Source organism: Sander lucioperca, chromosome 5 (genome assembly GCF_008315115.2).
Source record: "Sander lucioperca isolate FBNREF2018 chromosome 5, SLUC_FBN_1.2, whole genome shotgun sequence".
Classification (NCBI taxonomy): domain Eukaryota; kingdom Metazoa; phylum Chordata; class Actinopteri; order Perciformes; family Percidae; genus Sander; species Sander lucioperca.
The window spans coordinates 8135871-8159203 of NC_050177.1; the positions used below are offsets into that span (position 1 = coordinate 8135871).

Here is a 23333-nt window from a genome sequence, read left to right on the forward strand (position 1 = left end):
GAGCTCTCATCTTGTAAACTGTGAAGTCATGGAGCTACTTGAAGACGGATGACGCCCCCATTACCACAAATTGGCCAATAGGAGTTGAGAGGCAGAGTTGTCCTCCTGGCCGCCATTAAAGAATTCAATCCATGAACTGAAAAAATGGAAATCTGCAGGACCCATGGATCAGGCAGAGAAAAGTAGCCGATGAGTAGTCTCGCTAATTTGGCATTTCATCCGTTTGAAGAGTAGTTTTACTATGACGGAGCCCTTTGGTGGTTTTAGCGAGAAGGAGGGCGGTGTAGCTAATTGTTTTATTTAGCTAGCGTTGGAGCTCTGGTATGTTAGCTTTTGTGCTAGTAGGCTAGGAGACCAGGGGGAGGGGAGAGTTCCTTTGCTTTGAAATTGTTTCAGATCAGCTAGCTGGTATTAGCATTAGCATTAGCACACCAGGGACTAAGCTTTTGGGGTGAAGTTTTTTAGTTTTCGAGCTCGTATTTTTTATTGCGCATTTAACTTTTCTGGTGTTGGGTTTTAGTCTGTTCAGGTCATGTTAACGTTGACTATTTGATGTTAAGGTAATGTAGCAGCAAGCTTGCGGCTAAGCAGATCAGACAATACATTTCAAACAGGATTGATGAATCGAATAGCTAAAAGCTTACAGTTGACGCTATCTGGCTGCCTGTCTAACGTTAGCTTAGCTACCGGGCTAGTGGTGTCTAGCGCTGGCTAGAAGTTGTCTGGTTGACTAGCGGTAGCTAGCTGTAGTTAGCTGTAGTTAGCAAGTTGGTCAGCGCTTTAACGGGATAATTAAAACTGAACCCCACTTCGCCAGCGAGTTAACTGGATCAGCTATTGCCCCCGATGGTGATTGAGACAATGGACTTTAACGTTACAACCACGCAGTGAAAGGATGAGTTCGTGCTTTGTACCAAACGGGGCCAGTTTGGAGGACTGCCACTCCAATCTCTTCTGCCTGGTAAGACTCTCTGCTCTTTGCGCTAGCTAGCGTTAGCTGTGATACTGAGAGGCCAGAAAGCCATTTTGGCTAATCAGGCAACAAGCTTTGTAACGTCAGTTGCAGACTGGCGTGAAGGCATCGGGCCTGCAACTCACAAATCGTGATCTAACGCTAGCTAACTTTCATAATAGAGACGGCACATGCTGCAGAGTAACTATATTGAAGAGTCGCTCATGAAAATAGCATGATAGCTAGTTTACACTGCATTGGTTACAGAAATGCTCAACTGACATTAATGTTAGTTACATGATGGTAGCAGGTAAAGCCAACAGGCGAATTATTGAAAACCTGTCAAAAACATTATTTTTCTGTTATTAAAGTTGACACTGCAATATTAAACGGTATGCCTATTGGTCAATAATACACAGTTACTGTTATACATTAGACAAACTAATCTGATTTTAGACTGACTTGCACTGGTGCGTCACTAGTTAATAACTGCTTAGTAAATTAATGCATGACAGTTATGTTTTCAGGCAAGATTGTGATGTCACATGTACAAAGTATTGCAAAACTTTCCAAGATGTCAGCAGGGTTAGGGTGTTCAACTTTTTTCATTCAAAGTGATTTTCTGTATGACAACAGTCTTCAGCTTCACATCACTGTGTGTGTAGAGGAAGAAACACACACACACACACTCACTGAGTTATGCAGTCAACAACAGATGATTGGCTTAATGCTGTGCAGCTATGTTGTGTGTTCATTCTCACATTGTTTTTCTCTTTCTCTTTAGGCTGATTTGACCGGAATAAAATGGCGACGTTTTGTGTGGCAAGGGCCCACCTCTTCGCCCATCCTTTTCCCTGTGACCGAAGAGGACCCTATCTTGTGTAGTTTCAGCCGATGCCTGGCGGCAGATGTGCTAAGTGTGTGGAGAAGGCACCACACCCCGGGTCGCAGAGAGCTCTGGCTTTTCTGGTGGGGGGATGACCCCAGTTTTGCTGAGCTTATTCATAATGAGCTTTCAAGTAAGTGCTGAACAACTTCTCCATGTTTATCAGAATTGCTTACACTAAAATATATAAAAAATTTCCCCAGACCCCAGTGTAAATACCAAAAAATATCTGTACGTCTAACCTAAACTATGCCACTGACCAGGTATTCTGTCTCAAGAAGGGTCAAGTGTTACCTGAAGACAACACAGATTGGTTAGAGACAGAGAGAGCAGATAAACTGCAAAGACATTTGGAAGGTTTAATTTGGAGATGGACATTTACATTCAATCATGAAGTATGGCTCTTGATAAAATATTTTTGTCCAGAAGAGCATTCAAAATAAATTCCATGAGTAGGCCTCACATGCAGAACAAACTCAGAACTTTTCACTATTAACTTTGTATGATCAAAATAGTAAATTTTCCGTCCCATAAGTCATTCATGTTAACCCCCAAGGGGCTGAATTATTTTATTTTGGATCATGTTATTGTATAATAACGACCGGTAAGATGAATGTTGAAATCAAATGTTTTTCATGTGTTCAAATTGGTCACTTCAGGTATTACTATGGTCACTTGTTAAAAAAAAGTTACAAAGTCTCCTTTATAGGGGATCAAATCTATTTAGTGCACAACAGTTTACAATTGCCATCAGGCAGTTTTCTTTATCAGGAAGGAGAGAGGTTTGTTTGTTAAACGTATTTGATTTAATGTATCTGCCTTGTTTCAGGTGAGGAGGATGGGGAGTGGGAGAGTGGCCTGTCCTACGAGTGTCGAACGCTCCTGTTCAAAGCCATCCACAACCTGTTGGAGCGGTGTCTCATGAACCGTGGCTTTGTTCGCATCGGCAAATGGTTTGTTAAGCCATACCAGAAGGAGGAGAAGACCATTAATAAAAGGTGTGTCCCGCTTCTTAACAGCAGAACGAAAAGTTATGAGTTATCTTTTACTTCTGGCATTGTTAAGTTGCTATTAATGTGAATGAACATGAACCATATGAACATGCTGACATGTGTTTAATGAGTGGAAAAAAAAGTTCAATCAGTCAGAAAACCTATTCAGAAGTCCAAAAAGAGGTCAGCTGAATTTGTGACAACAATCTAGTCACTATCAACAAATGTAGCTTTAGCTACAGTCCTTTTCCACCTACACCATACATGTCTGGCTTACATGTACCTTAAGGCAGTTTGTTTATAACGGAAAAGAAGCAGCACAATTGCTGAAGAATAAATATGGCTACAGAGCAAGATGTCATGAATTGTACGTGTGCTGAACATTAGTCAGTATTTGGTATTGGAGGACTGGTCAAGATGTGCAGCATGTGGGGGTTGGCTATTACAGTTGTCTTTTATAAAGAGGTGGATTTACTGTCAAGTGTGACATATTTGTTGGGAACAGTGATTGATGCATGAATGCAACATTGTATGCTTATTCAAGACACGGTAAAGACAAATGACTGAGTGTTATACATGTGTGTACTCCAGTGTGGAAAGCCTCACTGGGCAGATGTCTTCAATGTTATGGAAGTTGTGCTTCAAACTTCCAATAACAATTCCTGGCCTCTGACAGGGTTTAATTGTTAAAAATCCCATTAGGGATTCAACTGGAGAGATGGTGCTTGCAGCTGTATTGTTTCAACTGTGTTGTACTAAGCTAATTGCTGTTTAAGGGAATGGGACATCATCTTCCAGAAAGAAAAATGGCTTGAACAAATACACACAAGGCTTTCCGTAAGCAGTGTAGCCATGACTCACTAGACTGTTGACTGCCCTCTGATTGAACTCCTATACAGTTGTATGACAGGATTATTACAATTTTTTTTTAATTACATCCTCAGCATTACACATTTTACACCTAGTTTCACATTAAGTAATAGTCATCCAGCATGTTGCATAATCTCTATTTCAGTTTAGACTTTTTAAGGTAATAGCACAACACTGGCAGAGTAACGCTTTATGTCCACTCCTCCACTTTTCCCAACTGCAAGGTAAAGCTGGTCTGTGTTGTTGTGGAAATACAAGCAGCACATAAATTACTGGTTCAGAGTGGGGTTCTGCACGGCTGTAGTTCCTTCCCTCTTGCACATAAGGGTGGTGACATAGATTTAGTGTCCCCTTGCACTTGAATGAGGGGGCTGGTGTATCCTGGAGTTCCCTGACAAGGTAATTTCAGCCTCTGCTTTTTGGCTGCGTTGATCCAAGCTGACTTGTGTTTGATGCACAGCCCTTTGGCTCAGTTCCCTGTGGCCGCTTTGTCAAAGAGAGTTTGAGTGGCTATATAAAAGAGTTGTTAGTGTAGAACAGGAGGCGATTTCTTGCTCGCTGGTGTGTAGCTTCTGTTTCTACATAAAGGTGTGTGTGTGTGTGTGTGTGTGTGTGTGTGTGTGTGTGTGTGTGTGTGTGTGTGTGTGTGTGTGTGTGTGTGTGTGTGTGTGTGTGTGTGTGTGTGTGTGTGTGTGTGTGTGTGTGTGTGTGTGTGTGTGTGTGTGTGTGGCAGGCAGCAGCACCTCTGACAGAAGAGTCTGGCAGTCTCTCTGTCGCCTGCCCTCTCTGGCTAGTGAACAGGGCAGTCTTTGGAAAATGCTGAGTGTGCACTGTGGTTTTACAGCAACCATGTCAACAAGTACTATTTTAGTGCATTTAGCCGCCTGGCCTTCCAGTAGTAGTTAGAAAATAAATATGAATATTGTTTTAACATTTCAGGACTATAATAATCTCCCGTGTTTATTTTTGACTCATATGTTAGCCTGTGCCTTGCAAGAAGGTTTGATAAAGGTTTAAACTGTGTTTAAGCAGTGTGTTATGTGTGCACCATCTGACAATACCTGGTATTGTTAGGCCTTTGTGTTCTCTGCCCAATTTCTCTTTAAAGCAACAGTTGTCACCTGAAAGCATGATATGGATCATCGCCAGAAATGCAAGGAATTGTACTTGCATCGTCTCCACCCTTTCTCCATCCTTTCTTCTCCCTTGAGTCATTCCTTCACAATGAGTGATGGAGAGGACATTAATAACCGCAGATTGCCTGCAGGGGTTTACTTTAGTTATTGTATTGGGTGCTGACTGCAAAGTGAGGCTTTAGTCAAGTGTTTTTTTAACTTAATGATCTGCATATGCTTGGCGAAAAATCTCTCTAACAGCTGAATGCCTTTTTTTTTTTTTTATTGTCTTTGACTCGCCCTGCAGCGAGCACCTGTCCTGCGCATTCACCTTCTTCGTACACGGCGACAGCAACGTGTGCACTAGTGTGGAGATCGCTCAACATCAGCCTCTTCAGCGCCTGAACGAGGAGCATCTCAGCCTCGCCCAGCAGAGCTCCAGCCCCTTGCAAGGTAGGAACACACCAGCTGTGCACAATGTTAAAAAAATAACGTTTTAGATGTCTTTTTTTTAATACTTTTTCCAATGGGTTTATTAGTAATAATATTAATATCAATAATAATGATAGTGCTAATTGTCCACCAATGTGGAAATGTTGCCTTTGGCTTCACAGGTTGGTTATAACACATCATAGTATATTCTAATCTAATTTTGTTCTTAGTCCCCAGGTGCCCATACTATTTACACATATTAAAAGTTTAAATACTTTCAACATGACATCTGTAAACAGTCTCTTACATATTCTTGTTTATATCATATGAATCCAATTTCCCAATTAGATGCGAGCGCTCCATTGCTTTAAAAAAGAAAAAAGGTATTCTGTATTGGCTGCAAAACTAAAAGTACAATAAAAAAAGGTTCCTAAATATTTAAACTCCTCTGCTGCTAAAACGGGCTCATCATTAATCGAAACCGGTGACAACAAATTATTGTATTGTGGTGACTCATAACTAACCAGCTCCTTATTCGTGCTTTCGTTAATAAAAAGGGCACTTTCTTTACATCACTTAATAAGCACATATGGTGAAAATGTGTAAACTCACTGTGTCCCCTGTCTGCATAAGAGCACAATATCATCAGCGCATTTATACAATTGGCAGGATAAATTCATAATTTGCATTTCATTAGTGTTTATGGAAAACTAGACAGTAAGAGCACACAGCCTCCTGTATTCAGGAGAACGGTCAGAGGGAATATCACTGCGCCCCACTCTCTGTGGTCGGTCTGTGAGGAACTCTTTAATCCATACAACATAATGCTACATACATTCATACATGTTGTGACTCCTCTCTGCCCTGCAGTCATCCTGAGCCCATATGGCTTGAATGGGACCCTCACCGGTCAGGCTTTTAAGATGTCAGACCACCCTACTCAGAAGCTCATAGAAGAGTGGAGGCAATTCTATCCCATCAGCCCCAATCCCAAGGAGGTCCCGGAAGACAAGATGGAGGATACGGACTGGGAGGATGACTCCCTGGCAGCTGTGGAGGTCCTTGTCGGTAAGACATCCTAATGTTTTAAATGAGGTGTTGAACTTCATGTTGCTGAATGTTCAAGGAGAAGTTAGGTTTGAGAAACTGACTTAATTTTGGTAATTTCATGGGATTCGTTGACAAATAATATAATGTATCTTATAAGTATAAGTAGTACCTTTGACACACGGCTGCAACAGAGACCATAAGGGTTTAAAAAATGTAGGAAAGTCTCACTCTTGCTTCCTCCAGCTTTCCACGCCTGTTTGATTCTTCCACCAACAATTACGAAAATGGCCCAGTGGGTTTAAACAGAATTGATGGAAAGAAATAATAAAATACAAAAGATTCAGCTGCAGCAATATTCTGTTTAAATGCTCAAGTAATTCTGTGTTTTTCTAAATTCATTGTACATAATAAATGCGACCATATAGTAAAGTGAAACCCTTTGATGAGGTAAACGCATGTTGGAAACAATTATTTGGCCCATGAAAGCCTTCCAGAGACCCTTGATTGAACTGAAACGAAGATGATGACTTATAAGTTAGCAGCGTCGTGCAATTAATTTCTGCATGCAGTTAGACGTTTTTGAAATAATAAATGGTGTTTGTTTGGTTGCAGCGGGAGTGAGGATGGTTTACCCTTCCTGCCTGGTGCTTCTCCCCCTGTCGGACCTCCCTCCTGTGGTCCCTCAGGGCTCGGTCAACACCTCAGGAAGCCTGTGTGGTGCTCAGCAGGGCCAGGCTGCTCACAGGGACCCTGCCATGTCCTCTGTCACTCTGACTCCTCCAACGTCACCGGAGGAGGCTCAGACTGGTAAGACTAGGAGGAGCATATTGACCACAATTAAACACATTGGTCAGCCTTTTATTTCTGAGAGAGTGCGTACTAACGGTATTGGATTTTTTCTTTTGTCTCACCTTCCCTTACAGATTATCAGCCTGCCCAGAGGTGGCTCAAGTTGTCCTCTGCGGCGGATGGCTACAGCTCTAACAACACTCTTCACGGGGGTAAAATCCCTCGCAGGTTGGCCAGCCAGATGGTGGAGTCTGTGTGGCAGGAGTGTAACATAAACCGTACAGGGAACAAGTATGTTCAGTGTCATCTCTTCCTCAAAATTACCATTGCCAGTCATATAAGTGCCTCCATGGTGACTGAGTTTTTTTTGTTTTATTAGGAGGAAGTTTACTACATTGACCAATGGGACCTGTGAAGAGGAGTCGGACAAAACTGGACTTTGGGATTTTGTGGAGTGTACTCACAGGCCACATTGCACCTGCTCAAGGTACGTTGAATAGAATGCATTCACAAGTGACTTGAGCTGTATGTCTACAATCAAAAGAAAGTATCTTTAAAAAAAAAAAGCATGTGTTTTTTCACACAGACATAAGAATCAGAAACAGCGATCCAGTAGCACCTCAGGACACCCGCCTTCATCAGGCCAGCCTGCCCAGCCGGCCCCCAAGCACAAGCTGGGCGAGAAGCTGGAGAAGGGGGAGAAGCAGCAGAAGAGGCCGCAGACACCTTTCCACCACCGCAACTCTGTGAGCGAAGAGCCGTCCCTGGAGCCACAGACCCAGAGGCTTTGTTTAAGATCACAGGAGGAGGGCTCGTATCCCAGCCTGCACCATGTAGACACAGTGCCCTCCAAAGCCCCTACGCTGCACACACACGGCCCCCCTGCAGACCTCGTTGGATCCCCGCCTCCCCCGCCCCTCAGCCCTCATCCCTGCGACCATGTAGAGGGTGACATGACTCCAGGTGGCATGAAGAACTCGTCCACGCCCATTCACCAACCGTTCTACCCGCCGTCAGTGGAGCCCTGTCTGCTGCCACAGAAGGGCTCATCCGAGGGGCCTCAGCTGGAGAACATGCCTATGCCTCTGCCCTTCCCCCCAACCTACAGTGAAACCTTGGAACCCACCGTCTTTGTGGGTTCAGCCATCAACCCCAATGAAGACTCCACCCACAACCCTTGGAAGTATTTTAACCTGCCCAGGAAGAAGGCCTTTAACTTCCTGACGCCCCAGCTACCTGTGGATAAAATACGAGATGATTCTGGGGGAGGCGGAGGAACAGAAAGTGTCGTGTCTGTCACTGAGTAAGTGTTTAATTACTAATCCTCAACTGCATGAAAACAAATGTAGCTTTTCATTTAAACGGCATACCTGCATCTGTCTGAGCATCTCTGCACAATTCCTTCCGTCTCAGGTTGATGTCGGGCTCCGCACACCCCCTGAAGGTGTCCCAGGAGCTGATCAAGACTTACGCCCAGCGGAGAAACAGCCATCTTGCCTCTGCCGCAGGAGACGGAGAAGACAGTGAGGAGCCAGACCCTTACGCCTTCGTAGAGGGAGATGAGGAGTTCAGCTTCACCGAGAAGAAGGACAAGTCTGGATCAGAGAGAGAGGGCAGCAAGAAACACAAGGTGGGTTCCTGACTAGGGTTGATATACCGGATTGAGATCCCGGTATATCGCAGGAATTCACGCTAAAATCTGCTTCCGTTTCCTGGTTAAGTACCGACTGGAACCCTGAGATGTGTGTGTGCGTGTATGAACAAAGTTTGTTGAACCTTAATACTTTATTGGCACTGACCAAAATGTGTTTGTTTATAGACAGCATTTAACATGTGAGAAGTTTGGCTTCTGTTGTTAAATAAAAAACTAATAATTTGTGTAGGAAAATAGTTATTCCTTAAATGATAGAGGTATTGAAAAAAAGTGTCATCATTTTGGTATCAGTACTGAAACTTGGGTATATGTCATGTCCTTCTAGTATTGAAAGATTTCCAAACAATCCCCAGCTGTACCAGTATTCCTTTTTTGATTTCTATACTCTATATTTCTTGGAGATATAACTCCAAATTTCAGGTTAGAATGTTGTGTTACACAGACAGACAAAAGTTCATCAAATATAATTTACTGTAACATAACAGCTCATGAACTTTTGGTTGTTTTGGCTAATCATGGTAAATGTGGAGTTTTCTTGTAAACAAACGTGTTATGATTTTCAGAATAAGTTTGATAATTAGAGCATTGTATGCAAGTAAAAATGGCAGTTTCCCTGATACATCTACTGCAAAATGATGTAATGGTCGTCCTACAACATTACAATAACTCCTGCGATCGTTTTTCTTTTTTTGACCCAGGTGGACGAAGGAGCTGGAACAGCAGACGGTGAGAATGCCTTTCCTTCTTCGTTTGGCCGCTAGGTTTGACATTTAATTAAATTTAATGTTTGGAGTTTGGCGTCTTATTCAGGGTCTCCTCTCCCAATTTGTTTTGTGGTGCAGATGGTCAGGGTCCATCAGGCAGTAAACCTTTAGCCTTCACCAGCCTTATCCATGAGAACGACTTGGCTGTGTCCTACAGCGACCTGGATAAAATCTTCAATTCAGATGAAGATGAGCTAGCGGTAAGAGCATCAGTACGGTGAACGACATTGTTAGTTGAAAGTTGTACATCTTACTCTTCAGTGTTCTGATATGCTCGAGTCGGGTCTGTAAAGCCTGTTGAAACATTGACATTGAAGACGTATTGAGTTTACAGTTTCTTCCCCCCCATCTGCACAGCCTGGATCCAAAAGAGCTGGAGTTGGAACAGAAGACAAGTTCGGCTGTAAAGACAATAAAGCAGCCGCATTGGACCCCCTGTCCTGCATAAGTAAGGAGACCGAGCATCAGTTAATCATTGTGTCTTGTAACGTTTTTACCCATGTTTAAAGAGGAGTAACAATGTCTTTTTTTTTTTCTCTAGGCTCAGCGGACCTGCACCAGATGTTTCCCACCCCGCCCTCCCTGGAGCAGCAGGGTTACTCCCCCATGAACTCCGGGAGCAAGGATAGCATGGAAGCAGGGACGGGCCTCACCCTGCTGGACGGCAGCCAGCTCAACAACCACTTCAAGATGGAGGTGGAGGAGGGACTCTGCAGCCCGAAGCCATCCGAAATAAAGGTATGACATGTCGCACACCTGCCAACCATAAAGAAAGTGGGAAATGTAGCTACATCAGTGTTAACCATTTTCACTGTCTTTTTTTTTTTTTTTTTTTTTTACTTTTAGGACTTCTCCTTTGTATACAAGCCGGAGACGTGTCAGGTGTTAATCGGCTGTTCAATGTACGCACCCCTGAAGATGCTACCCAGCCAGTGTATGTTGCCTATCAAAGTGCCAGAAGACTGTGTGTACACGCCCAGCTGGACCATGGGCAAAATGGAACTGATACCCCCAGTAACGAATGTCAATCTCCTCACCAAAGACAGGTTGGTGCATTTAGTGTTAACAGTGGGTCAGTGTTTCAGAGAAGTGGGGAAGGGGACCATTTGGGGATGTTCAGCCACAAATATTCATATGGCATTTGGTTTTAAATGCTGCTGACATCTACAGCTGCACATTGGATCATGCAAAATAACTTATAAGAAAAAGTACAGGTTTCTTATGTCATTTTAACCAACTAACAATCTTGAATTGAAATTGAAAAAAAATGAATTGCCATTAAAGTTTATTGTTGACTTTAGAAAAGGATTTTGAGTTGGAAAAAAACGTACTACAACTACACACGCTACTGTTAGTAGCGGAGATTGGTCATTTTAATAAGTAATTTTTAGGGCTGTCAATCGATTAAAAAAATGAATCTAATTAATTACATACTCTGTGATTAATTAATCTAAATGAATCGCATAAATAATTTTTGCCCGGTGCCTTAACCGAAGAGAAAAAAAAAGAAGGGCACTAAACAGTCGGCAACATTAAAGAACGGCTTGTGTATTGCTAAGGCCATATGGTCAGAATTAAATGATTTAATAATAATGTAATAACAATAACTTAATTCACTAGTAAATTGCTGTTGAATGAGAAAAACAACCACCAGATGGGAAAAGGGCCTTTAACAACAACTTTGAATGCACCACAAGGCTGTAGGTTACCAGTTTCATTGAACGCACCGTCTGTTTTTCTAACAGCAGCTGCAGATTGTTACATCCTGGTGTTGAATCCTCTACAGTAAAATACAGACAAAACTTTGCACCGTTTAGCGTTAGCTGTCAGCATTGTAACCGTGTTTAATCCAGCTACGAGCTAGCTGTAGGCTAACGTTAGCTGCTGTTGAGTGTAGTGTTAACTAGCTAGCGGTAGGCTAACATTAGCTGCTGTTGAGTATAGTGTTAACTAGCGTCGCGTGCAGCGGTGTTTCTGTTGCCTGTAACGTCTGTTTCAGAGCATCCGAGAGAAGCGCGGACATATCAGTGGCACCGAAATGAGGCGCCGAAATCCGCGTTGCTATTCGGTCCGGTAGATACAGGTCGTGAAGGCACCTGTGCCGTATTAGCAACGGATTTCAGCACCCAACCCTATTCAGGAAGAAGATTTTTATAAGTAAATGTTCCAATTAATGATCCAGGCAGCACATTCTCAGTTTAGTTTAGTTTATTATTATTTCAGGACAATGCACATTTGATGAACATATACAAAAGTACAGTAAAAAGTGCCAGATTATAGCCCAAAGGCTAATTTCCATCTGTAGTCCATTACAATAAAAAGAACAATAAATATACAGCAGCAACATTTGCTATATCAAACTAGGTAAAGCAGGACAAACGAGAAGGAAAAACAGGATAACACATTAATAGATGTTAAAACGGAAAGAAAACTAAACAATTCATTAGTAAGTGTTAAAACGGAGACACGATTCACCAATACGCTCTACTGGGCTGATACGGTACAGCATGCAGTCAGAGGTGATTGCACGTTTGATTAGCTCTGAGCCACACCTTTACCTGGCTCTTAAAGGTGGCCAGAGTGGGACATTCCCTTATAGTTCGGGGTAGTGTGTTCCATAATGCACTACCTTTAATAGATAGTGCATTATGGCTAAAAGAGTTTTTTTTTTTTTAAAAGGAACCTCACAGTCCTTGTTTACAACAGCTCTAGTAATCCGAGTCTGTCTGTATTTAATAAACTCTTGAAGTGGTGGTGGCCCCAAGCCATGTAGTACTTTATAAATTAAGCATATTGAGGAAAATTTACAGAAATTATCAAAACTTAATAAGTATTTTTCTAAGATCTTGCAATGATGATTTAAAAATAAGGTTTTTTATCTAGAGTTTTGAGTGCCTTTTTATACAAAAGCTCAATTGGTTTTAGGATAGTAGAACCCGTCATAGACCAGCTGGTGATGCAATAGTTCATGTGTGAAAATATCATCGAGTGAAGGAACATCAGAGCAGCTGCATCTGACAGAGATCCTCTAATTTGCTTAAAATTAAAAAGATTGAATTTAATTCTTTTGGATATCATTTTAACATGATTTTTAAAAGAGAGTTTGGAGTCTATAATCACCCCCAAATATTTAAACTCATTAACAACTTCCAACTCCTCTGTGCCTAAGAACACCCCCGATTGAGATGGTGTAATAGTATAAGGTTCTTCCTCCTTCATTTTACAGTCGAATGGTGGCTAGAACGGCTCTGGGTCAAAGTTCAATATGGAATGGATTAATCTGCTTTATTTTTTTCTCAGATTAATTAATCGAAATTAACGCGTTATTTTGACAGCCCTAGTAATTTTGTTTAAGATTTTGAAACTAATTATTAGAACATTCAAGAAGAATTATTGTGGTCATTACTGTGTCTCCAGCCAAACTCAAGCCTAAACTGATAGTTATTAACAGGCCATTACACATAATGCTGAATAATTGACGAAAATCTTCAAATCCAATTATAAAGAAAAGAATATAGTCTGGAAATAGCATTTATGATTTCTTTTTAAAGTAGAAAATCTCCTGGAACAATGATTTAGAAAAACATTTGACTCCCTGTTTGTCTCTGTGTAACAGTAACGTCCCCAGTGTGGAGCCAGACTACAGCCAGACCTACACCCCTCAGACCCACACACCCTTCATGTCCAGCAGTGCCCCTCCCAGCAACAGCGGCACAGGCATCCTGCCCTCCCCAGCTACGCCACGGTTCTCCGTGCCCACGCCTCGAACGCCACGCACTCCACGGACTCCCCGCGGCCCATCGAGCGTCCAGGGCTCACTCAAGTATGACAACTCTGACCTTTACTCCCCCGCCTCCACTGCCTCCACCTGCCGACCACTCAGCTCCGTTGAGCCGGCCACCGTACCTTCCATCCCCGAGGCTCACAGTCTCTACGTCACCCTCATTCTCTCCGAGTCAGTCATGAACCTCTTCAAGGACTGCAACTTTGACAGTTGCTGCGTGTGCGTCTGCAACATGAACATCAGAGGGGCGGACGTAGGCGTGTACCTCAAGGACAACGGCGAGGCCCAGTACCCCTGCACGTGCGGCTTCAGCGCCGTCACCAATCGCCGCTTTGGCCAATTGGCCGGGCTGTTTCTGGAGGACGAGCTGGACGTGGTGGTACGGGGCTCGGACGCCAGTCGGGACACTGAGCGGTGTTTCGAAGAGCTGCGAGCTTCCACAACGCACAAGGCTGGCAGCCTGACGGAGAAACCTCCAGATGAGCTAATCCTGCTGCTGCAGGACCAGTGCACCAACCCTTTTGCCCCGATGGCGGGCGTGGAGTACCCCAAGCAGAGCTCTGCCCCCAGTTCATTTCTGAGGGTGGACGAGAGAGACTGTTATAATGACTGCTACATGGCACTGGAGCATGGCAGGCAGTTCATGGACAATATGTCAGGAGGCAAAGTAGATGAAACACTAGTGAAAAGCACCTGTCTTCATCAGTGGCCAAAATGCAAATGTATGTATTTTTGTATCACCATTTCTTCTTAGTACAAGCTTATTTCCCCCCCCCCCCCCTCCCCTTTTTTCATTCCTAACTTTACACGTTTAAAAAAACCTTTTTTCTGTTTTTCCTTTTTTGTAGCAGCAGACATGAGCAAGCTATTCTCTCAGGATGTCCTGCGGGTGTTGTTGTCCCTCCAGCCTGTGCTGCAGGACACCATTCAGAAGAAGAGGAGTGTGCGCTCCTGGGGCGTTCAGGGACCGCTCACTTGGCAACAGTTCCACAAGATGGCTGGGAGGGGATCATATGGTACGTGAAAAGTGTTTTCCTACCTTTTTATCAGTCTTATCTCTTACACATTTAGAGAATTTCTTCGGAATATTGTGGTTGTTGAAAGAAAGATGAACCCTTGTCTTCTTTCCACTACAGGGACAGACGAGTCTCCTGAGCCTCTGCCCATCCCCACTTTTTTGGTCGGTTATGAGTATGATTTTGTGGTGCTGTCACCTTTTGGGTTGCCCTACTGGGAGAAGCTTCTTCTGGATCCTTTTGGTTCCCAGAGAGATGTGGGATATGTTGTCATCTGCCCAGAAAATGAAGCTCTGCTCCGCGGGGCAAAGTCCTTCTTCAAAGATCTGAGTAGTATATATGAGGTACGCACCTGGCAGGATGAAAGCCATCCTCCTTGTACTGACATGCCCCATGAAAACAGTTTTCATGCTCTCATGAAGTGATTCACACTGTTTAATTTTTGCTTTCACTCCCTTTTTGTCGACAGGCATGCCAGCTTGGGCAACACAGGCCCATCTGTAAGAGTCACCCAGAGGGCGTATTGAAAGTCGGCACAACAGAAGGCAAGAGCATGGCAGAGCAGCCCCTTAGTGACTGGTTCCTTAAGATGGCTGCCAGAGACGGAAACAATGAAGCCTTTAATAAGCTCAAACTCTTTGCTCAAGTGTGCCGCTATGATCTAGGTAACATTTTTACTCCTTAATCTTAAAAACCCCAAATTAGGAAGCTCAGATGGTTTGTAAAAGTGATAGCTGATGGTTTTCCTTTTACCTTGTCACCTCTTTTAGCTCCGTACCTGTCAGAGCAGTCTTTGGATAGCTCCCTATTGTCCCAGCGCAGCCCAGTTGTGGCTTCCTCCTCCTCCTCCTTCTCCTTCCAGACCTCCAGCGCCTCCTCAGGACCCCAGAGCACCAACACTACCAGCACCAGCTCTGCCCAACCAGCCCCGGTCAACAGCACCCCTCCCTCCTCAGGCTCCCAGACTATCGGGGGAATGGCCGCAGCCAAGCCAAGCTCTTACTCGCCATTTGGTACAGCAGGCTTGCAGGGCGGCACGTCCCAGAATGGGCCCCAGTCGAACCCACCGGTTGCAGGGGGGCTGGCAGAAAACGGACCCTCTGCCAACCAGCCTCAAGGGCCCACTGAGTCGCCAGAGAGGTAGGTTACCACAATGAGAGTCAATGAATCATCCAGACGGAGAGATTAAATTCTGTTGTTGCTGATGGGTAGTTTTGTTTTAATACTTCTTACTTACAAAGCAGTCACTCCCTCCACGAGAGATACATTTAGTTTATGGATATGCTCTAATTGTGCTTATGAAACATTTAATATCTCAGTATCCACCATTAGTCGTTTTGTAATAGTGTAGTCTAGGGGTGACCCCAAATAGTCGTCTATTCGACAATTCGATCTAAGGAACCTGATTCAGCTGCCGATCTCGCAGTCAAATCGTTGCAGCGGTGGAAAATGTGGTTATGAAACAAAGGATCATTCCATTCTGGCTATACGGGGATGCTGAATGTCTGATCTTGCATAAAATTGCTTGGTTTCTCCCAACAAATCATGATAAAGTGCCACCAACATACTTATGTGCAGCTGTCCATTTTCACCCCGATCTTTGTCCTCACTGAATGGTTCTGTCCAAATCAGAACGGTTCTGTCCAAATCAGTAGGGGGAGGAGCTTAGAAACAGCTGCTTTGCTCTCTTTTGTTGACTGTCCCTTAGTCTATATCGAGGACGTTCCACTTTCGGGATTGTTTAGATGCCACCGGAAATTCCGCTGGATGTCCCTCTTTTTAGGGTGGCTCTCCCTCACCTTCCGCTTCCTTTGTGTTGGCGTTCTAAACTCCGGTGGATTTCTGAGGACTATGGTTAACTGCTCCTCAGATCTCTGCAGGTTAAATCCAGACAGCTAGCTAGACTATCTGTCCAATCTGAGTTTTATGTTGCACGACTAAAACAACTTTTGAACGTACACATGGTCCACCAAAACAAGTTCCTTCCCGAGGCAATTTTGCAGAGATACCCTCATTGTGTCTGGGGCTTAGCGCCGCCCAAGACAATTGTGATTGGTTTAAAGAAATGCCAATAAACCAGAGCACGTTTTTCTCCCATCCCGGAATGATGTTTGGACTAGCCAGACCCTCCTCCGCAGCGCTGTGGAGGAAGGTCTGGCAATGCGAGACTAAGGGCGCTGACACACAGAGCCGATTATCGACCGCCTGACGAGGTCGGTGACTCGAGTCTGTTCGGTGTGTTCCGTGCCGTCGTCCGTCCGAGGAGCCGTCGGCCTTCATTTTGGCCGACCTGACATGTTCAGTCGGAGACAGGGCAGTCGGGACTCACCTGGAAATGGCGAGCGGATGAGCCGCTCAAAATCTGACGACAATCTTTTAAACTGACCTTTGTGGATCTGAAATGAAGACAGATTCAGCAACTGCATGGCCTATTTCTCGCTTAAAATGTTTTCAGAAGCACGTTTCGGTGAACTATTTTAGTACAGTATGAGATCGTATTCTGAACAAGCCGCCATGACAGTCTGGCTATGAATTTCCAGAGAAAAAAACCCCACGTGACGCGTTCATCCTATCAGCCGCCGGTTTTCATTTTCTGGGAAACGATACAGAGAAGCGTCGCCTGCTGCTATGCACGCACAGAGCGTACGCTCAAGTCGGCGTCGCCTCAGTGTGTTTTGAGGCATTTTTTTTTTGGACCTCGGGGACCAGACTGATCAGTCCGACTGCCTTTTCTGCTGACGGGCGGCCGTCTGGTTGGTGTGTAAGCACCTTAACTGTCCCTTAACTCCCCTATTGTTTCTCTTCTGTCTGTGGATTGTTACAATGGAGGGGAAATAAAGTTAGGCCTAAAAGTTCTATTTACAACCACGAAAAGCAAGCAGGCTTACTAAGTGACGTGTTCTGTCTGTCTATCGATCTCCTCCGCTGAGTCCACTCTGTTGACAGCACCGCACCTACACGCACAACAGCTGTCTGTTGGTCTGAAACAACAGCTAAGCAACAACAGCATAGAATTTAGTCATTTAGCTTAATTGACATGCAAAACAAAGCTCCTCCTCTTTTTCTGTTTGTTATATTGTTTATCTCCTGTGGGTTGTTTCTTTAGGACTGATATCTTAATCATTATGTGCCTTTTTTATCAACAGCACAATGGAGAGAGACAAAGTGGGGAAGCCAACAGACGGAGAATCCCACGCTGTGTCTTACCCGCCTGCCATTGTGGTGTATATCGTCGACCCCTTCAGCTACGAAGACGCCGTCAGGGAGGTCCACTCCAGCGCCTACACACTGGGCCTGCTGCGCTGCTACATGGAGATGCTCCAGTTCCTGCCTGCATACATCAGAAACGCTGTCTCAGTACAGGTACAGGCCAACCGTACAGTCCCAGTGTTTTGATGGTTTCTTTCTGTTCTAATTGAGTGAATATAGGGATGGAATAGTGTTACTATATGGATACATTAAGATCACACAGTTAGTTGTCTTTCTCACAGGAGTCTGCTGATGAGCTGTGATTGATGTCATCCTTAGTTTAACTAATTTACTCCCCTTTGCCAGTTTAGTTTCAGCAGAGCAGGTTACCAGCAGGCACAACGGGAGGTGAGAAGGAGTAGGGGACTCATTAGCGGACACTAATTGAGGTGGCAACTGCCACACCTGTGATATAGTGTCACAGTATTGCATCAACCCGCCAGAGGGGATTTTGAAACCCTAGAGGTGTGAATGTGCTATTAGTTTCAGTATTAATCTTTAGTGCAGCAATGATAAAATAGAGCCAGTGATATCCTTCTACTAGGTTGTCACTGTATATTGCATTTTGTTTTAATACTGTCAGAATATAATGCATCTTAAGTATTTGATTTTCACTCATTGTTGTTAAGTTAGTATGCACATGGGCGCCCGGATAGCTCACTTGGTAGAGTGGACGCCCATATATAGAGGTTTACTCCTCGACGCAGCGGCCCAGGTTCGACTCCGACCTGCGACCCTTTGCTGCATGTCATTCCCCCTCTCTCTCCCCTTTCATTTATTCAGCTGTCTTGTCAATAAAGGCCTCAAAAATGCCCCAAAAATAATCTTAAAAAAGTTAGTACGCACATGCCGTGCTGTTAGTTGTGTTCCCTGTGTAAAGGGCATTTTACTCAATGAAAAATGAAAAAAAAAATGTAACCGCTTGGATGAAGCTGAATATTTTCATTGAATCTAGACAAAGCGTACAACACAGCTGGAATATGTTGTCACAAACTAAAATGTATTTAGTTTATTATAACTTTTTTTTCTACTAGTGCCTGCTACTCACTTTGCAGCAAGCAAGAATGAAGATACCTCATTTGATGCAACCCAGAATTTTCCATCAGCTTTTCAAAAGCAAACTAACCACAATTACTGAAAACTAAAAGTTAGCAAAGAGCTACTAGTGATGTTTACATGGAGAATGCCTGACTGAAAACCGCACATACTCAACCCTTTCTGAAGTACCACTGTTGTTGATTGTTTTCTTGTCAGATTGTTCCCTGCCAGTATCTGCTGCAGCCAGTGCGCAGTGGGGAGCGTCACCTCTACGGCCAGCACCTCAAGTCGCTGGCCTTCTCAGTGTTCACTCAGTGTCGTCGGCCTCTGCCCAACTCCACTAACTTCAAGGCTCTGACGGGCTTTGGCCCTGGTCTTGCCATCGACATGGCACTCAAGAACCCAGAGGTAACTGTCACTCGGGCTGCATATCTGACAGTGGTGTGACTTCTGGTGAAGAGTCTGGCATTGGGTTGTGGTGTCCTCTGTTGTTTCTCTTTTCAGGGTTCATACGTTTTGAAAAAACCTGGAAAAGTTATGGAATTTGAAAAATGCAAATTCCAGGCCTGGAAAGGTTTTGGAAACATAAAAAGACCCAGAAAGTTTTGGAAAAGTCATGGATTTTCTTTTAACACCGCATAATAATATGTGATTAATAAATGTATTTCACGTCGTCTTAACCTCAACGTTCTATTCGGGACGCGATATTACGAATCCCACTGTGAACAACATAAATTGTCATTCATTTTATTGTTAAACCTTTGAGGGTAAACTTTAACACAGATTTTTATTCTTATTGTATAATGTCGACTGACATTTTCAGGAATACACAGTCATGGAAATTTGCCGAAAAGTTATGAAAAAAAACATTGAAAAGTCATGAAAAAGTATTGGTTAAAATGCGTATGAACCCTGTCTTTTAAACTAACAAGTTTTCCTTCTGCGCAGAGGCCCGAGTGTTTGCGTCTGTATACACCGCCCTTCATTTTGGCTCCTGTGAAAGACAAGCAGACCGAGCTCGGGGAGACGTTTGGCGAGGCCTCCCAGAAGTACAACGTCCTGTTTGTCGGCTACTGTCTGTCCCATGACCAGCGCTGGCTGCTGGCCTCCTGCACCGACCAACACGGAGAACTGCTGGAGACCTGCATCATTAGTATTGATGTACCCAATCGGTATGTGACCTTGTGAACAGAAAAAAAAAAAAGAAGCATCATTTCCACAGGATCGCTCTTTTAGTTATTGATAAAGTTGCGTCTGTATTTAAAGTAAATGTGGTGTGTCTGTTACAGGGCTCGCAGGAAAAAGGGCTCAGCCAGGCGAGTGGGCTTGCAAAAGCTGTGGGAGTGGTGTCTCGGCCTGGTGCAGGTGACATCGCTGCCATGGAGGGTGGTCATTGGACGGCTGGGTAGAATGGGCCACGGCGAGCTGAGAGGTACATACACACACACACACACACCTGCAATTTTTGTAGAACATGTTATGTTTTCACAAATGAACACACAATAATGAGCTCTTATCTCGTCCCTGTTAAAGACTGGAGTATTCTGCTGAGCAGGAGGAACTTGCAGTCTCTTAGTAAACGTTTGAAGGAGACGTGTAGGCTGTGTGGCATCTCTGCTGCTGACACTCCCAGCATCCTTAGCGCCTGTCTGGTTGCCATGGAGCCCCAGGGTTCCTTTGTCATCATGCCAGGTAAAAGAAAAGACTAATCCGTTTTTTTAGACTTTGTAACAGAGAGCCCAATGACGTTTGCGAGTTCTCACGCTGACTCTAAATCTGATTGTCTGCCTCGTCTCTGCAGATTCTGTGTCAACGGGTTCAGTGTTTGGCCGCAGCACCACACTCAACATGCAGACATCGCAGCTGAGCACACCTCAGGACACATCCTGCACACACATCCTGGTGTTCCCCACCTCAGCCATGGTGCAGGTCAACACTAACACTTCAGAGCCCATTGACATCAACTTCAATCCCATAAATCCCGGTATGTTCTGCAGCTGACAAGGCCTCAAAAGAAATGCATCACTTCGACATCATCTTGCTTATCATTAAGAGATGCTAATTCCTGAATGTTTCATACAGTATACTTAAGTTGAGCCCCGGACAAACTCTGAGCTCTGGGCATGTTTGTTTTTCTCTCTGCAGATGGATCTGACGGAATGGGCATCTTTGACCTGTTTGACAACGACATGGTGGATCCAGACCTCATCAACATCTTACCCAACTCCCCCACAACCTCGCCTGTTCACTCCCCTGGCTCCCACTACCACCAGGGAGGAGATGGAAACAAGGTCTGTCACCTTTTTTTTTTTTTTTTTAATAACTAAATGATGAAACGAAAGTTAATTTTAAATGTCTATTACAAACCATGAAGATTAGTTACCTGCTATGATGAAGAACCAAGACAGGGTTTATTTTTATTTATTTTTTTTCATTTGTTTTTACCCTGAAATTGGTAACGGTACAGTAGTGTAAAAATATTGTATGGTCTCTTAATTCTTGCATCATCTACAGAGATAAAGCAACTTCAAAATTGAATCACATTTTGCCTGTAGATGAAGCCTGAAGTTTATAAACGGGACATAAATAACACCAAATAGACCTTGTGGCTTATGTTGTAGAAAACAAGTCTTGCTCTGTTCATTCATTTCATCAATGTTGTCTCGCAGGGCCAGAGTGCCGACCGTATGGAGTCCCATGAGGAGGCTCTGAACATCCTGCAGCAGCCGATGGCGCTGGGCTACTTTGTCTCCACAGCCAAGGCTGGACCACTGCCTGACTGGTTCTGGTCTGCCTGCCCTCAAGCCCAGAACCAGTGCCCACTCTTCCTCAAGGTACATTAGCACTAGACCTTTGGAGTCAGTCACATTCAAGTAGGGCTACAACTACCACGTTTTTTTTTTTTTTTAATCATAGATTCATAGGCTGATTTTACTGAATAATGGCCATTACACTTCACTAAAGCCAAATGTGACATCTAAAAATGTCCAAAATGCAAAGATATTTTCACTTTCCAATCAGGAACCAGATAAATGTTGGTATTTTAGCTTGACAAATGATTATTAAATGCTTTATCAAACCATTTAAATATGGTCTGTATCTCTAACGAGCACATATGAATCTAAAAGACTTGGATTTCATTTGTGTCTCCATCTATTTATTTATTTTCAGGCCTCTCTGCACCTGCACGTGTCTTCTGTCCAATCAGACGAGCTCCTGCACAGTAAACACTCCCACCCACTGGACTCCAACCACACCTCTGATGTGCTCAGGTAAGCTGCTGCCATCAGAAGAGTCTGGACAAGTTAAGAACTGCAGGTTAAAATGAAAAGAATGATGTGGGACATGCATTAACATAGCTGTTTCTGCCCTCTACTTAATAGATTTGTTCTAGAGCAATACAACGCCCTCTCCTGGCTGACATGCGACCCTGCGACCCAGGACCGACGCTCCTGTCTGCCTGTTCACTTTGTGGTGCTCACCCAGATGTACAACTTTATCATGAACATGCTCTGAACTCTAACAGGATCAAACTGCTGAGATTTGATTGGACGGCTCGCTCGGGTGAATCGTGGAGTAACAACGAAGGATCCCCGACACTCAAAGGACCTCGCGCTCCATCAGGGCAAATGTGGAGGAAGCATCTTTCCTCCTCCTCCCCGGTGTATCTCACACAACACTGACTGACTACAAGTTTCCAAATCAATCAATCAGATGCCAAGAATCCATTTTCGCATTTTGGAAGATCAAGGGACGTTTCATAAAGGAGAATAAATTGTCTTTTTAATGACTGTAGATTGCAATCTATGAAATTTTATCCTAATGAAATGCCTGCATATATTATTTATTGTAAGTTTTTAAATGTGGAATTTTTAATGCTTAATATCTTTTATATATTACAAATCCTAGAGGGTGTGTACATCTCACTGTAAAGGAATTGGTTTAAAAAGTGTAATTTTCTCAATTACAACACGGAAAAACCTGTTCAAGTGAATTTGCTGTAGATTGCTTTTAGAATATTATTTTTTCAAAGGGTACAGACCTTTTTATTGCCATGCTGTAAAAATGAAGTAAAAGCTGGCCTGGGCATTTGTGTCCCACCCAATGAGTGGAGGAGACTTACCTCTCTGTCTGCTTTGGCTCCAGAGTCTCTCGCACAGTAACTCAATGAGCTCTGAAGAGGAATTAAAAGGTACATTGTCAGATTATATATTTTATATAACAGATTTAGGTAATTGCGTGTGTATATGTGTACATATAATTGTGTGCCGCTACTGATGGTGCAGCTTCTGTTTTAGGAATAAAGTGCGTCTACCTTACCCTCTTTGTTCTTGTTGACTTGTTTTTAACATTTAACATGTTTGAACAGCTTTGGATAGATAAATACTTTATAATAAGAGATGGGATAAAAAAAAAAAAAATTTATCAAAATCAACAAAGGAAAGAACACGATATGCTGAGTTTTATGGCTCAAGCACCAAAACAATAAATCCCACACTTTACATAATGCAACTTGGTAGAATATCCCTTGCCTGGTGCCCCAATTCTGTACTACAAACTAACTGTACACATAATGTACCATCTACTGATAATCAGTGGTGGAAGAGGTATTCAGATCATTTCAGGATACATGCAGGAATCCTGAAGTTACATTAATACATTTTAAGACCTTTTTTTTTTTTTTTTAAGACCCTTTCCATACATTTTAAGAGCTTACATTAGCGGCATTTACTAAATATTGA

The 23333-nt window shown here is 43.5% G+C and overlaps 1 protein-coding gene and 1 long non-coding RNA gene across 2 annotated transcripts; one reads left to right on the forward strand and one right to left on the reverse strand.

Annotated features, from left to right (window-relative positions):
• Positions 1-78: 78 nt before the first annotated feature.
• Positions 79-22910, forward strand: LOC116047565 (mediator of RNA polymerase II transcription subunit 13-like). Its single transcript, XM_031296446.2, has 30 exons — positions 79-961; positions 1737-1971; positions 2668-2836; positions 5123-5268; positions 6118-6315; positions 6910-7104; positions 7221-7377; positions 7466-7573; positions 7673-8389; positions 8500-8716; positions 9439-9466; positions 9583-9704; positions 9862-9952; positions 10046-10242; positions 10351-10550; positions 13121-14010; positions 14137-14304; positions 14425-14648; positions 14774-14969; positions 15075-15444; positions 17451-17667; positions 18808-18999; positions 19540-19763; positions 19881-20023; positions 20125-20283; positions 20393-20575; positions 20737-20882; positions 21261-21425; positions 21763-21863; positions 21975-22910. The coding sequence occupies exons 1-30, from the start codon at positions 896-898 to the stop codon at positions 22105-22107; spliced, it is 6357 nt and encodes a 2118-aa protein (XP_031152306.1). The 5' UTR covers positions 79-895; the 3' UTR covers positions 22108-22910.
• On the reverse strand, positions 6884-7472 carry LOC118495092. Its single transcript, XR_004897416.1, has 2 exons — positions 7209-7472; positions 6884-7110 (listed from the first exon to the last, which is right to left on the reverse strand). It is a non-coding gene; the product is annotated as an uncharacterized LOC118495092 (long non-coding RNA).
• Positions 22911-23333: the final 423 nt, after the last annotated feature.

Coding starts and splice junctions, on each gene's coding strand:
- LOC116047565 (XM_031296446.2), top strand. CDS start 896: ATGAGTTCGTGCTTTGTACCAAACGGGGCCAGTTTGGAGGACTGCCAC. Junction 20,284..20,392: donor TTCCTTTGTCATCATGCCAG/GTAAAAGAAAAG, acceptor TCGTCTCTGCAG/ATTCTGTGTCAACGGGTTCA. Junction 21,864..21,974: donor CACACCTCTGATGTGCTCAG/GTAAGCTGCTGC, acceptor TCTACTTAATAG/ATTTGTTCTAGAGCAATACA.